This window comes from Eulemur rufifrons, chromosome 30 (assembly GCF_041146395.1).
Source record: "Eulemur rufifrons isolate Redbay chromosome 30, OSU_ERuf_1, whole genome shotgun sequence".
In the NCBI taxonomy this organism is placed as follows: domain Eukaryota; kingdom Metazoa; phylum Chordata; class Mammalia; order Primates; family Lemuridae; genus Eulemur; species Eulemur rufifrons.
In genome coordinates, this window is record NC_091012.1 from 61,794,115 (window position 1) to 61,811,286 (window position 17,172).

The 17,172-nt window shown below is 35.0% G+C and overlaps 1 protein-coding gene across 2 annotated transcripts in view; it reads right to left on the reverse strand.

The window, feature by feature from the left end:
* The window catches only part of COL4A5 (collagen type IV alpha 5 chain), a 229,544-nt gene that overhangs the window by 58,382 nt on the left and 153,990 nt on the right, over positions 1 to 17,172 (reverse strand). For both annotated transcript variants that reach the window (XM_069464364.1, XM_069464363.1), the window contains exons 30-35: positions 10,261 to 10,374; positions 4,779 to 4,946; positions 3,816 to 3,905; positions 3,184 to 3,333; positions 1,526 to 1,624; positions 106 to 195 (exon numbers count right to left, since the gene is read on the reverse strand). In XM_069464364.1, the coding sequence (XP_069320465.1) occupies positions 106 to 195; positions 1,526 to 1,624; positions 3,184 to 3,333; positions 3,816 to 3,905; positions 4,779 to 4,946; positions 10,261 to 10,374 (711 nt within the window). The remainder of the gene's footprint in view (positions 1 to 105; positions 196 to 1,525; positions 1,625 to 3,183; positions 3,334 to 3,815; positions 3,906 to 4,778; positions 4,947 to 10,260; positions 10,375 to 17,172) is intronic.

Sequence of the window (17,172 nt, forward strand, 5' to 3'; positions counted from 1 at the left end):
TCAGTCTGATTCTCTCAACACTAGTATCTTTTCTGATAAAAAAAAAAGATAGTGAACCACCTTCTATTAATGGGACTAAATATTTGAGAGATTTTCACCACTCACCTGGAAAACCCATATCACCTATGTTTCCCTTAAGTCCAGGAGGTCCTATAAGTCCTGGCTGCCCAGGGAGACCAGGGTTACCCTTGGGACCTAGAAGAGTCAAATTGTCAAAATTAAGACAAGTCAGCAATATTGGAGTTGTCTGGTTTCTTGGAATGAGTAGTAAGTAAAATGTAAGCATGAGATTGAATGATTAAATCTTAATGTATTAGTAAGTTCCACAGATATAACTCAGCATAAAACAAGCAAGAGGTACCTAAGAAATCTCCTCAGGAATATATTACAATATAACCATGGTAATAGAGGTCTCCTAATATAATGTTTTCTAAAAAATAAAATAATTGTACCAGGACACCTTGTTTCGTGCCCTAAAATAATTCCAATCACCTGAAGCCGTATTTGTTGTATGTGTATATTAATAACTACCCTTACTGTATTTTCACAGATAAATCCAATATAGTAAGTCTGTTTTTAAAAAATTCAGAAATGATCAGGAAGACGAAAGGTGGTAACCTGTTATGAAATGACCCTCGTACATTAGGCCAGGGAGAGGCAAGAATTGATGGAGAAGTACTGGGCAGTCAACCCCAACAGACATGGTTGCTTTGTTTGTACATTTTTCTTAGCATATAGGTACTTGAGCTCTGTGATGCTACCTAGGTATTTTCCAAGGTCCACTGTGTTGCCTTAAACATTAAAATTTTTTCTTTCACACTGACTTCCAACTTGAAAAAGAGAGGGTCAGAGAGAGAATTTCTCTTTCCAACTACATCAAGGCAATGTGGTATGGAGTCCAGAGCAAATAACTGAACTAAGGGATTTCATAAGGATAGGGATCAGCTGCTCTTTATCTCCTTAGGGGAAACTAAAAGAAAATGGCAAAAAGAAAATTAAGAAGCAAAAAAGACTTGTATTAGGAATAAGAAAAAATACATGTTGATTGTAAGGGTAATTAATGCTGTAAACAATTACCAAAGGAGGTTGTGAAATTTTCATTGCTAGAAATTTTTAAAAGCAGAATTGACAGCCATCTGTTTCACATGATTTAATGACTGATTTGTCTAATGGCAAAAAACTGGAAAAGGTGAATTCTTCAGGCTCCTATCAGATAATTGTCTTATTTATATATGTTGCAATATATGTAATAAAACATAGCAGTTTATGCGGATAATAGTTCTGATTCTGTGTATACCCTTCTGCCACAAAAAGAAGAAACTGAATGAGCAATGCAAAATACCCTACAAATCTTGCCTATTGAAATGCAACATTTTTGCCAAAAGTGAACTTCATATTTCAGTAGCTACCCAAGCATATTACCATGACCAAATCCAAAGCATCATAAAACATGATAAACACATAATTACTTTTCCAGTGTTCAGGATCAGCCATGCAATTGCTACAAATGGTCTATTACACTTACCTGCTGGGCCTGGTAAGCCAGGTTGTCCACTCAGGCCAGGTTGCCCTGGGTCTCCAGGCAAACCCTGGTGACCTTTCGGCCCTGAAACTCCAGGAATACCTTGCAAGGATGAATAGAAGAGACAAGTTAGGCTGATATCATTAATCCATTAAATAAATTTGGCAAAGAAAGCTACTCAAGTTTTAAACTATAAGTGAACTAGAGGAATGAGTGATGTTCTAATATAGTATGAACCATTAGCACTGGACTCATACTAAAATCCTCCACTTTTTATTTACCTAACACCAAGAAATTCAGAGCACTCAATAACTAAGTCAGTTTCCTCTTTGGGCCTCAGTTTCTTACAATGTAAAATGAAGAAATTAGGACAAATAATCTCTAAGCTATCTCTTAGATTCTGACTATATTTAAGAACCATATAGTAGAGGTCAAGTACATTTTATTGCCCCTATTACACGGAAAGCACAATTGGAAGAGAAAAGGAGCTGTGTAAGGGGTAAACCAAGAAAGACATCTCATTTTAGCAATAATAATAATAATAAAAATTAGGTGGCTTTCCCTCTTTCATGACTATATACGAAACCTCAATAATATCTTAAATTTTTTTCAAAGGAAAATCCTACCAAATTCTGCTCATAGGGAAACTTATAACATCTGTGTACAGACACATACTTACATGCACACACAACTGACAATATTAATGTTTGGGACAAACAAGAGCCACAGACTTTACTACAATCTGCAGAAAAATAGGTAGTTTTAAAGTTTTACATTGTTTAAAAGGCTACTTTATATAGATTGTGTTGTAAGTGCTTTATATAATGATTTGTGCTTATCCATATTTTATGATGTCTTGTTATGAACATGTTATGCTTTTCTACCTTATTTGCTTTTAATAAAACAACTATAATAACACAGTTGTTCCCTAGACCTACTTTGAGTGACTTCCCCCAGGGCTGAGCTTGGCTGTTCATAGTCCAATACTTGTTTATTCTGCCAAGGTAGAATAACAGTGAACTATATTTAAAAGCCAGGTATGATATGGATATCAAAACACTGCAGTACAACAATATACCACTCATCCCCATCTGATTTCAAGGGGGGAAAAATGAAAAAGACCAGCAAATTTCCTAAACACTGAAATATGTTTTCCAAGTGATTGTGGCTATATATCCTTTTCTCTCTACCATATCCTGTACTATTTCTATAATGCTTGAAGGTGACTGCCTAAGTCTATTTTAAAACCTCACAGTTTGTGACAAGTAAACTACAAAGAAAATACCAAAAAGTTGATCAGTAGACACTGGAGACTCAGAAGGTTTAGGGGGTGGGAATGGGGGGGTGGATGATGAGAAATTACTTAATGGGTACAACATACATTATTCAGGTGATGGATACACTAAAAGTCCAGATTTCACCACTGTGCAATATAGCCATGTAACAAAATTGCACTTGTACCCCTTAAATTTATACAAATAAAAAAACTGATCAATGAAACAGTATGAATCAAATGAAAATTAATATTCATTAACAAAATTTGACGTGTCTAAGTGCTTTTTGTTAGCGAATTCAGTATTACAAGTCACTTTTCATGTTATTTAAAAATTAAACTTCAGATATACCAGAAAAAGTATTCATATATAAGTACATCTACTCACCTGGTAAGCCAGGCTCCCCCTTCTCTCCTTTTGAGCCCAGCAAATTAGGATCCATTGGTCCAGGAGGGCCAGGAAGGCCAGGCTCTCCTTTACTACCTTTTTCTCCTGCAGGGCCAGGAAGTCCTGGCTGACCCTGCAAGCCATTATCACCTAAAATCAACATGTGTGTGAAAGACACAACAGATCAGTTTTATTCATCCAGGATTAATGCATATAAATATTTTTCATATGTTTCATAGTTGAGTAGACCACTGGCCACCCAAAACATTTATGCAGCTTAGTTACTGTCCATGAATTACTTGAGTGCATATACATTTTTACATTCAAATTAACAATCCCTCTTTCTTCTGAAATTCCTTAATAACGATAAACAGTGACTGTAAAAATATCAAAGCAAAATCTTTATATTTTGTTATTTTGAGCTAAGCATTTACCATGTTTCATGGTATCCAAAGTAAACTTGCCACCACATTGAAAACAAGACTTATTTAAATGCCATGTGACATAGAAACAGAATACAACTAAGTATTTCTCACTTTAAAGTAGTCAAACAAAAAAACATTCTGCATTGACAAAAAGCAATGTTTAATTTTCTCTCTCATACACATCTGACAGTAAACTCTGAATATTACCTTTAAGACCAGGAACACCACTCCTGCCAGGGATTCCCAAAGGTCCTTGTGGGCCTGGAGGTCCCATCATACCCATTTCACCTTTGGCACCTTTGAAAAATATCAATAAGTAACTTCTGCCTTTCTTTGACTTTGCAAACATAAAAAGTAAGTTTTAAGATGTTAACTGGAAAACTATTAAGGGTTAGAGAAAAGGCACTGTTAAGATTTACCCTTTTTCAGTTGCTGCAACCTTAGTGCCCACTATTGCTGATACCCATGAAGGAGACTCACTCTGGTAGCTAATCTCCAAAGACGGCCCCCCAATGAACCATATTTCTCAGTATACACACACTTATATAGCCCCCCTCCCTGGAATTTGGGCTGACTCTGTGGCTCACCATTGACTTAATGACACTGTGTGACGCCCAAGGCTAGATCCTAAGAAGTCTTGCTGCTAGAACATTCACTTTTGGCTATTGGGATTCTCTCTATTAGAAGCCAGCTGCCATGGAAAGAGAACAACTCCATGATACTACTATCATGTGAGGAGCCTAAGCCACATTAAAAGGCACCATGAATGATGAGATGCCATGTGAGCCAAGCAACACCCAAGTATCAGAGAAGTGCCATCTTGGAAGTAGATCGTTCAGCCCCAACCACTCAAGTTGAGGTCATATGGGTTAGAGATAAATGACCCAGTCAAGCCATCCCTTAATTCCTGACCCACAGAATCTCACGCAAAATAAAAAGGTTGATTTAAACCATTAAATATTGGGGTTGTTTATTATACAGTAATATATAACTGGAGATCCACAGAGAAAAAGCGTAGTGCAAAGGGCAAAGTGAGTTTCCTGCAACCAAAGACATTTAATACTATTCCCTAAGGGATAGTGTCAATCCAGAAAAGTACAACATGACAATAATCTACTAGAGTCATATTATGGTTTTAATTTTCTCAATCCAAATTAGGAAAAACATTACCTGGAAATCCAGAGGCACCAGCTTCTCCTGGGAGTCCTGGTGATCCTGGAGGTCCTATGGGACCAGGTGCTCCAGGGATCCCTGGACTACCTCTCTCACCAGGGGGTCCCGGAACATCAAACCCAGGAGGTCCTGGATTCCCTTTCTCTCCTGGTATTCCATGTAAACCTAGTTAATATAACATCAATATTAATAAGTGTTACAGCTTGAAAAGATATATCTGGTTATTTTTCTAGTAAACAAGTGATAGAACCCTGTGTATATTAAACCTAAGAGTGAGTTAGACCTACTTTTGCAATCATGTACATAAAATGACTGAAAAATCAAGCTTTAGGATTTTCAAGCATATTTCTATAAGACAGTGCTTCTCAAATTATTTCTGGCCAAGGACCAATCTTTTCTTAATTCCTAGTTCATCCATGGACTAATTTTTTTAAAATAAAATGTAATAAAAATTACTAAAAGTAAAATAAAAAATCAAAGACATATAAAATAAAAACCTGTTTTTTGGTTATTACATTGAACAAATATAATTACACTATTAAATTGCTGTAAAAGTTTGTAAATGTGTATTCTCAATCTTTGTCCTAATCTCATTGCAGAGTAATAACAGTTTGTGATTCGACACTAGTCCATTGACCACATTTGGATTTGCATTGCTCTAACATATTGTGAATTATTAGTACACCTTTCTATGATCCCAAAAATGATTAATTACTGAATGTTTGTAATTTTATTTTATTTTTATTTAATTTTGGCTTCATTTTACATGTTAGTTTAATAATGCATTACTGTTAGTTTTTGTTGTTAACTTTATTTCTCATTATTCCAACCAGGATTTTACAGGAAAAAAAATGACATCACAAAAATACTTAACCTTAGTAAGTTTCTGTAAGACTAAACCACTCGAAAAAACAAAGTGGTTAAAAAAGAATATGTTTATGGGGGAAAAAGTTTGTGTAAGTTTCCACTCTAAAGCCTTTTAGCTGTGAGACTTATGTGAGTCCTTAACATTGTTGGTTCTCATCTGCTAAATGGAAATAATGTCATAACTGACCTGAAGCTGGCGGCTAAGCCAGATGATCATTCCAAGTGTCCCTTTAAACAATAAGATCTAACTTTATCATTGAAGATTATTGGCGATCATTTTTATAGAGAGCAAGATGCTGGGATTTTAAGATCTGTTTGATGTCATATTCCAGCATGCCCTTAACACACTGCCTGCCACACCAGAAAAAAAAATTTTTTTTCCTTGGGGCCAGACTGTTTTATTAAGAAAATAAATAAAAACTTCAAAAACAAAATGATCCTTTCTAATTTAATGAAAAATGAAATTTACTGACTTCTATTCATTTAATCCATGTTTTCAGAAAGAATTTGTCAATATTAATTGTAACAATAAGAACATCAATAAGTAAGATTTCCACAAACCAACTGCAGGGTTTTGCCCAGGTTTTGCTTCATAGGGCCCCAGGCTCAAAACTAGTGTGAGTTAAATACAACTCACATGGCAGTTAATGTGTTAAACCAATAAAATTCATTTTGAAGATTATAGAATTCCACTCAGTTGGCACAGTGGTGAGGGTTCCAAAGCTGCCATTTCATAGTAAAATACTACAAAAAGGAGACAGATTTTATGCTATATTTGTGAAATACGATATGATACCTAGCAATGAGCACTATTATAGCTCTGTATGGATCAGTACCTATTGTTCTAATACATCTCACTGCATTTTCAATATAAAGAATTTGTCCTTTGAAATATGCTCCAAGAGAGTAGCTCTGTAAAATTATGAAAAGAAACCAGAGACTTAAATCTAGAGAAATCCTGCTTGTTTTCCATGTTTAAAGCTTTACTTTAAGATATGCCTTTTGAGAAAGAACAACAGTACCTGGTAGACCTGAAGTTCAAGAGGCAGGGAATTATAGTTCAGCAGCAAGTTGAGCCACCCAAGCAAAAAGATTCATTGGGTTAGGAAACAAAACTAAGCATGTAAAGATTAGAACAAAAAACTCTATGAATAGAAGCTATTAGACATTGATTCACTACTATCACATATTAGGAACAAGTAAAGGAACTTATTTTAGGCATTTGTTCAGATGTTTATATAGGATATTCTATAAATGCAATGTATTTGCCAATAAAGACACAATAAAATATTTACATTCACAAAAAGTGATACTTTTTGGTGAAGGTCAGCTTTACACCCTTGTTTATTTCTGACCTTTATATTGCTTTAAATAATCATTTTGGAATTAAAGCTCCTAAAGGTTAGTTAGAATTTAAAAATTAATTTTATTTTATACTATAACAGGTTAAGTACAGAGAAATCATTAATTATTAGTGGATGACTATGAGTAAACAACTTACACGTACTAGGAAAGGATTTCTTTCTTCATTGTTATTATTATTAGTAGTAACAGACATTATGCTGTACTTTTCACAGCATAGATCTTTTCCATGAATACTGTCAGGAATAGGCATGCTGGTAAGATCCAGGATGAAGAAAGTCAATATAAATTCAAATGTTCTGCTGAATCTCCTTATACAATAATAGGAATTATATGGATAGGTCTACAGAGGCTATATAGGTGTATATAGATTCTCTAAATTTATTGGCAGCCAAATGGAACCAGTTAATGAAAAAGAAAGGAAAATTTCAAAAACATGTATTATCTGTGAGAACTTTTCTCACACATACACACACACACTGACAAACCTCACTCTGCCCAAGGCTTTCACAGCCCCCCATAAAAGTTAAAACTATAATGTATTCTCCTTCATCTATGAAAATGATGAATAATTCCTGGGATTTTGTTGTTTTATGTGTGGGTTTTTTTTGTTACATTCATTGTGATTTTTTTATTCTCTTTAGCTGATTTGGCCACATGCTTTGTCCTGAGGCTGGGCAGAGATTACAATACATTTGGCTCAGGTCAAGGTATGATCTGTGGACATGGAATAGAGTATATTTAACTTATCTCTAAAAAGATTCACTAAAGTAGTAATCTTCTAGCTAATGGCCAAACCAAATAACAAGAATCAACAACTTCCACTTCTGCCTCGATTAGTAGGTCATGAGATGAAAAGCATTTTGTTTCTAGTCCCTTGGCAATTTTTCTTTTATTTCCCTGCTATCAAATGAGGAATTTATATTTAAATGGGATCTTAATTTATAAACATGTATTAAACTGTATAGCTTGCTTTGGTAAAGAGAAAGGCAAGTAATGAAAGCTTATTAAATGACAGTAGAAAACTAGAGTCAAAGGAAAAGCCTTAAAAGCATAATGCAAACATTTTACACTGGAGAGATGACAATACAGAATATTTTGCATTATCTATTGCAAAATGAAACACAAGTATTTTAAATAAGCTTCTTATAAGAAAAATTGATAGTTAAAATTCCAGTCACGCAGCATATGTTAGGTTTATCAAGATATTAGTAAAAGTCTTGCTGATCATTCTATTATTGAGATGTATGGACACAAATTATGATATTTTTAAAAACGGGCTAAGATAACATTCTGGTTTAGTGATATAAGTAAAATTTCCTTAAAAGTAAGTGTATGTACCTAGTATCAAATATGAAATGTGGTTCATCCTGTGATAATAATAAAATTGTGATTTGAGAACACTTCTATGTTGAGAGTGAATTCAATACATTTTCATGCTAGTTGCTGTTAACTTCATTTGTTTGTTGAACAAATTATTATTAGTTAAAATCTTGAATTCTATGGCAATGCATATATTCACAGAAGAAATAGATGAAGTTGAATTCAGCATTATTACTTATCTTCCCTCCCATCTTATCTAGACCTCATCTATCTATCTATCTACCTACCTACCTATCTATCTGAGAGACACAGACAGAGAACATTGGATGCATAAAACATTACAGATTATTGGCTATTTTGAAAAAGCTTGAAGCATGTATAAAAGTATTTATATTTAGTTCAGATTGCTATTAATGATGGTCTCTTTTTTTTATTCTCACTCAGATGTGATTTAAGAATTCAAAATGCTTCCAAAACCTCACACACTTTTTGGAACTAAAATAAATGACAAAACACAATAGAAGTGATAAATTCATTTTATCCATCTTTGTGAAATAGCAGGTCAAGCCTTTAATGGTCAAACCTAAAAGTAAATAGTTTTTCTCAAGATCCCTCTGCTATGCTAGTTGGACAGAATGTTTTTTTTCTGTAAGTGATGAAGCAACTATTTTATAACAACCTGATTCAAAGCAACACTCTTAAGTTTTCTTTTTTTTTTTTTTTTTTTTTTGTTGAGACAGAGTCTCACTTTGTTGCCCAGGCTAGAGTGAGTGCCGTGGCGTCAGCTTTAGCTCACAGCAACCTCAGACTCCTGGGCTTAAGCGATCCTACTGCCTCAGCCTCCCGAGTAGCTGGGACTACAGGCATGCGCCACTATGCCCGGCTAATTTTTTCTATATAGATTTTTAGTTGTCCATATAATTTCTTTCTATTTTTAGTAGAGACGGGGTCTCGCTCTTGCTCAGGCTGGTCTCGAACTTCTGACCTCGAGCGATCCACCCGCCTCGGCCTCCCAGAGTGCTAGGATTACAGGCGTGAGCCACCGCGCCCGGCCTAAGTTTTCTTATTTTTAAATCAGTAGTGACATATCAGAGGCCATGAAAAAAGGTACAATATGCCATAAAATCAATTCATATTTGTTTTAATTTTATGAATTATAATAGTATTTTACAATAACATAATGCTGGCCCCAAAGTGGCCATTACGGTGCCTGCCCAGATTAAGAGAATAAGAATTCACATCACCAGACAGCTCAGAATCCACAAACTCAATATGCTCTCACACAAACTTAGAGAAATCATATGATTCTCTATCAATAGAGGCAAATTCATTAGGTTACATGTTAACAAAGCTTTTTCAGTATCTAATAAAAAGTATTTAAAATAAAAGTGTAGAGTCTTTATGAGTTGCAAAGGGATTGCTGGCTTGAGAATAAAAAAAGAAAAAAATTCATTTATTTTTTTAAAAAGAGAAGGAAACAAAAATGCCTAAAATATATTTTTACAGAATGTTTTTGCTAGTCTTCATGTGCTAAGAATGTTAAGAGGTTCCACAGACAAAGGTCTATTAATAGTGTACAGTTAGTCAGGTCTGAAATGATCAACACTAAGGATTTTTAGTGTCTATGCTTCCAAGACTACGTCTAGCTCAACAATTATATGTCAATAGTAACATACTGCAGTTGCTAAATTGCATTATTGGAAATAAATAGATCAATTTTAGATGAACAGGGAGGGGAAAGTGAACGGATTAAAGTAGCTCTAATACTGCGCCCTGTATTTTTTCACTTTTCCAGAATCATACACAAAGAAGTGTTACCTCTGAAGTCTGTTTTCTGGAAGACTGTTATGTAGGTTTCACTTTATTGATGAGCTAACCAACCTATATATTATGAGCAATAAAAAATGTACATTTACTCCAATCTTACCAGGTTGGCCTATTGGTCCAGGAAGCCCTGGTGGTCCTGGTGGTCCCTGAACACCTATTCCTGGCAGCCCAGGAGGTCCCACTGGTCCAGGTTGTCCATTTGGTCCAACATCACCTTTAAGAAATAAATGTAGTTTAGATATTAAAAACAATAGCCGAGTCACTAGTCCTTAAGACTCACAATACCTATGTGAAAAGGCACATTATATAAAGTAGGGATCTTGAAAAACTGGACATTCATTTAGCAAGAAAAGTACACATAAGTATACAGAGCACAGGATAGGGAATCCATCAGTACTTATAGCCTCATAATTTAACGTATGCTGGGCACTACCTCAATACTTAAATCAACCTCACAAAATAGTACAAAAGATTACAAACCACACATTACTTCTACTTGTAGCTCATCTCGGGCAGGTATTTATTTATAAGTTTAAAATACATTTTCAAATTACCTGTATTTTAAAGTAAATAACCCTCAATGTCTTCCTTTTTACTAAGTTGGGGTTGTGGCCTACAAACGTGCTTAAGCCTCTCCCATCCTCAGTAAAACATCTCTTTGACATTAGAAACTTCACTGTCCCTCTCTCCATCTTCTGTCTGTCTCTCTGTCACTCCCACTTTTAAAAATTTTTAAATGTACTAAAATTTACTTTTTAGTGTATACTCTGATAAGTTTTGAGAAAGGTTATACAGTCATATAACCAATACTAAAATCAAGATATAGAACATCTCCATCAACCCAAAAAGGTCCCTGTGCCCAGGAGTCAACTCCTCCCCATGTCCCAATTCCCTGGCAACTGCTGATCTATTTTATGTCTTATAGTTTTTCCTTTTACAGAATGTCAATATAAACATAATCACACAGTATGTAGCCTTTTAAGTATGTCCTCTTTAACTTAATATAATGCGTGTGAAATTTACCCACATTGTTGTGTGTATCAGCATGTACTTTTTATTGCTGGTTACTATTCCATCATATGCTACACTTTGTTAATCTTTTCACCATTTGAAGAACATCTGGGCTGTTTCCAATTCTTGGTAATTATGAATTAAGTTGCTATGAACACTAACCTACAGGTTTTTGTGAAGCTTCACATTTTTCTTGGGAGTGGAATTGTTGCATCATGTAGAAAGGCTATGTTCAACTCTATGAGAAATTAACAAACTGTTTTTCAAAATGGCTGTACCATTTTGCATACTAACTAGCAATGTATGAGGATTCTATTTACTCTGCATCTTTGGTAGAATTTTGTACTGGCAGTTTTCCTCCTTTTTTTCTAAAACCCATTCTAATAATTATGTAGTGGTATCCCATTGTGGTTTTAAATCACATTTCCCAGATGAATAATTATATTGAGCATCTTTACATGCGCTTATCAGCCATTTGGATATCTTCTTTGGTGAAGTATCTATTGAAATCATTTGCCAATTTTTCCAACTGTATTTTAAAACTTTGGTTGCTTATTGTTTTTTTTTAATTTCGGCATATTATGGGGGTACAAATATTTAGGTTAAGTATGTTGCCCTTGCTCCACTCAAGTCAGAGCTTCAAGTGTGTCCAACCCCCAGATGGTGCACATCGCACCCATTAAGTGTGAATATACCTATCCCCTCCTCCCCCCTCCCATCTGCCCAACACCCAATCAATGTTACTACTATATGTGCATTTAAGTGTTGATCAGTCAATACCAATTTGATGGTTAGTACATGTGGTGCTTGTTTTTCCATTCTTGGGATACTTCACTTAGTAGAATGGGCTCCAGCTCTATCCGGGATAATACAAGAGGTGATAGATCACCATTGTTTTTTGTGGCTGAGTAGAACTCCATGGTATACATATACCACATTTTATTAATCCACTCATGTATTGATGGGCACTTGGATTGTTTCCACATCTTTGCAATTGTGAATTGTGCTGCTATAAACATTCGAGTGAAGATGTCTTTTTCATATAATGTCTTTTGTTCTTTTGGGTAGATCCCCAGTAGTGGGATTGCTGGATCAAATGGTAGTTCTACTTGTACCTCTGAGGTATCTCCATATTGCTTTCCACAGAGGTTGTACTAGTTTGCAGTCCCACCAACAGTGTATGAGTGTTCCTATCTCTCCATATCCACACCAACATTTATTGTTTTGGGACTTTTTGATAAAGGCCATTCTCACTGGGGATATGTGATGTCTCATTGTGGTTTTGATTTGCATTTCCCTGATGATTAGAGATATTGAGCATTTTTTCATATGTTTGTTGGACACTAATCAGTCTTGTTTTGAAAAGTTACTGTTCATATATTTTTCCCACTTCTTAATGGGGTTGTTTGCTTTTTGTCTTGCTGATTTTCCTGAGTTCTATATAGACTCTAGTTATCAGCCCTTTATTGGATGCGTAACATGTAAATATTTTCTCTCATTCTTTAGGTTGTCTGTTTGCTCTCGTGATAGTTTCCTTGGCTGTGCAGAAGCTATTTAATTTGATTAGGTCCCATTTATTTATTTTTGTTGTTGCTGTGATTGCCTTTGGAATCTTCTTCATAAATTCTTTGCCTACGCCAATGTCTATAAGAGTTTTTCCAACATTTTCTTCTAGAATTCTTACAGTTTCATGCCTTAGGTTTAAGCCTGTTATCCACCGTGATTTGATTTTTGTGAGAGGTGAAAGGTGCAGATCATATTACAGTCTTGTACATGTGGCTATCCAATTTTCCCAGCACCATTTATTAAATAAGGATTCTTTTCCCCAGTGTATGTTTTTGTCTGCTTTGTCAAAGACTAGATGGCTATATGAGGATGGTTTTATATCTGGGTTCTCAGTTCTGTTCCATTGCTTTATGTCTCTGTTCTTGTGCCAGCACCATGCTGTTTTAGTTACTATAGCCCTTAGTATAGCTTGAAGTCTGGTAAATTGATGCCTCCTAATTTATTCTTTTTGCTTAAGATTTTGTTTGCTATATGGAGTCTTCTCTCATTCCGTTTGAGGTATAGAATTATTTTTCCTAGATCTGTGAAAAATGGTGTTGGTATCTTAATAGGGATTGTATTCAATCTGTAGACAACTTTGGGTAGTACAGACATTTTAATAATGTTGATTCTGCCAACCCATGAGCATGGTATTATTTTCCACCTGTTTACATCCTCTGCTATTTCCTTCCTCAGTGTTTCATAGTTCTCCCTGTAGAGGTCTTTCACCTCCTTAGCTAAATATGTTTCTGGGTATTTTATTTTCTTTGTTGCTATTGTGAAGGGTATTAAATCTTTGATTTGGTTTTCAGTTTGACTGTTGTTGGTGTATAGGCATGCTACTGATTTGTGTACATTGATTTTGTAACCTGAGACTTTGCTGAATTTGTTTAGCAATTCCAGTAGTCTCATGGCAGAAACTTTGGGCTTTTCTAGATATAAAATCATATCTTCAGCAAAGAACAATAGTTTGGCCCCTTCTGCCCCCATTTGGATGCCCTTGATTTCCTTCTCTTGTCTGATTGTTCTGGCTAGGACTTCCAGCACTATGTTGAATAGAAGTGTTGATAGAGGGCAACCTTGTCTGGTTCCAGTTCTAAGCAGGAATGCTTTCAATTTTTCCCCATTCAGTATGATGTTGGCTGTGGGTGTGTCATATATCGGTTTTATCATTGTTAGGTAAGTCCGGTCTATGCTTATTTTGTTAAGCGTTCTTATCATAAAAGGGTGCTGAATTTTGTGGAATGCTTTTTCTGCATCTATTGAGAGGATCATATGGTCTTTGTTTTTGCTTCTATTTATGTGGTGAATTACATTTATAGATTTGCGTATGTTGAACCATCTCTGCATCTCTTCGATGAAGCACTTGGCCATGATGGATTATTTTTTTGATAAGCACCTGAATTCAGTTTGCTAGGATTTTGAGAATTTTTGCATCTATATTTATAAGGGATATTGGTCTGTAGTTTTCTTTTTTTTGCTGTGTCCTTTCCTGGTTTTGGTATCAGGGTGATGATAGTTTCATAAAACATGTTGCGGAGGACTCCTTCCTTCTTGATGTTGTGGAATAACTTCTGCAGGATAGGCACCAGTTCTTCTTTGTAGTTCTGGTAAAATCTGGGTGTAAAACCATCTAGTCCGGGACTTTTTTTTAGGAAGGTTTTTTATTGCTGCTTCAATTTCGGTACTTGATATTTGTCTGTTCAGGAATTCTATTTCTTCCTGATTCAGCCTAGGGAGGCTGTGTGTTTCTAAAAATTTTTCCATTTCCTCCATGTTCTTAAGTTTACGTGCATAGAGGTTATATAGTATTCATAGATGGTATTTTGTATTTCCGTGGTATCAGTTGTAATTTCTCCTTTTTCATTCCTGATTGAGCTTATTAGAGTCCTTTCTTTTCTGCTTCTTGTTAATTTCACAAGACGTTTGTCAATTTTGTTTATTTTTTCAAAGAACCAACTTTTTGTTTTATTAATAGTCCATGTAATTTTTTTGTTATTAATTTCATTTACCTCTGCTTTGATCTTTGTTATTTCTTTTCTTCTACTGGGTTTGGGGTTGGTTTGCTCATCCTTTTCCAGTTCTTTGAGATGATTCATTAGACTGTTGATTTGTGATCTTTCTGTCCATTGGATGTAGGCATTTACAGATATGATTTTCCTCTCAGGACTGCTCTATGCTCCAGCTGTGTCCCACAGATTTTGATAACTTGTGTCTCCTTTATCATTTAGTTCAAAGAATCTTTTGATTTCCATCTTAATTTCCTCCCAATAATCTTTCAGCAGAAGGTTGTTTAGTTTCCATGACTTTGTGTAAGAGATGAGAGTTTCTGTTGGAGTTGATTTCTAATTTTATTCCACTGTGGTCTGAGAAGATGCATCGTATAATTTCTACTTTTTAAAATTTGTTGAGACATGCTTTGTGGCCTAGGATATGGTCAATCTTATTTTTTTATTTAAGAATATTACAAGGGTACAAACGTTTTGGTTACATAAATTGCTTTTGTACCATTTGAGCCAAAGTTATAAGTGTGCCCATCCCCCAGCTAGTGTGCATTGTACCCATCAGGTGTAAATTTACCCATCCCCTCCTCCCCCCCCACCTGCTTGATTTCCGATGAATGTTACTTCCATATGTGCACATAAGTGTTGATTGATTAGTTCCAATTTAACGGTGAGTACATGTGGTGTTTGCTTTTCCATTCTTGTGATACTTCACTTAGAAGAATGGTCTCCAGTTCCATCCAGGTTAATACGAGAGGTATTATTTCACCATTTTTTTTATGGCTGCATAGTAATGCATGGTATACACATACCACATTCTATTAATCCGCTTCTTTAAATGTTTGTTAGAATTTATCAGTGATTACATCTGTACCTGCAGTTTTCTTTGTTGGTAGATTTTTAACCACAAACTCAATTTTTAAAAATAGATATCTGGATTATCTATTTCTTCTTCAGTGACCTTCAATAGTTTGTATCTTTTAAGAAATTGGTCCATTTTATCCAACTTGTCAAATTTATAGATGTGCAGTTGTTTGTTATATTGGTATGATATAGATTTTGTTGCTATGGTATATTATACATATTTTTATTTCTTTCAATATTTCCAAGCACACCATTCTATTTGTCAGAATGATACCTTTGCAGGTTATTTCTGCTGCCTGGAACACCCTTCCCTGAAGACTCAGTTCAATTGTCACCTTATATATAAAACCTCCCAGGCATCGTAGAGGAGACCCTGAATGAAAGTAATATAAGAAGTAAACTGAATGCTTCCAAAGTCATCGCCTTGTTTTTTTCTTTTGTATAATATGATTCTAATGTTTGGCCTTAAGCATATTTTCTTCTTCATATACATATTTCCTGGTAAGTATTGGCCTTAATAATAATTATTGGTCATAACATTGTTTTGAAAGTGCTGTATTAACCTTTCTTATAGTTTAGTTACTGAGTTCTAATACCCAGACACTACTGTGCGTCTAGTAGGTAAATTTTTATTGTAATATGCTGGCTGAGTTTTGACTGTGGTTTATTGATCCAAAACATTACTGATACATTTTCATAAAAGTGCCCATTAAGATAACTGCTATCATGGTCATGCCACCTAGATTTTCTTACAGTAGCGAGCAATCTCTTGAGATCTTCAAGATTAAAGTCTATACTTTTGTGTTTCTACTGATTCGAGTATTCCTTGGATGGTACATATTAATGTTTACATCGCAGAATACCACAAACACTTACTCTTCTAGCACCTTAAGGACTATACTGGGGTTTTAGTAATTGAGAATAACTCCTATTATAATATGGGGATCCCAGATTTTCTTCTAAAGATTAGGCAAATTTCTGATAAGAAGTTCACGTTTAAAATAGGCTTCAACACATTTCTTCACAACCCTTGTCTCAAGGACATATGTAAACAAAATATAGTGAGTGGGAAATTTCCACAAGGAGACTGTTTTTCACATATATTATCATTTATAATGTCTTTATCTACAATTTTTGGGATCACAGATCTATAGCTTGGAGAGATAATTGCTGGGAAATACTACGTGTAACTTTGAGTGTTACAGTTTACAGCTGGCCAGGATTGTTTAGTCAAAGACAGACAGGTATTTTTAAAAGACCTTATCTATGAAGCGTTTCTAGTGGGCTAGTTTAGGGCTTTTGCTGGTAGAAGCTCTACCCTGGTTAGAATTGAGCTGGGCCATCTTATTGCTTTAATAGGGATCAATCCAACATGTTTCAGAAGCATAGACCTGTTCGGATTATTCTCTAGCACACAAAATATCGACCAGAAATGGCCAGTTCCTTGCAAATCAAAAAGGAAAAAAAATGCCAAACTAGCTATGCTATTTCTATTCCTGTATATAATAAGGGAACTCAAAATTAAGGAGGTAGAAGAAACCAATAGAGAAATAGGTAAATGACATCAGCAGTTCACAGGAAAAGAATAT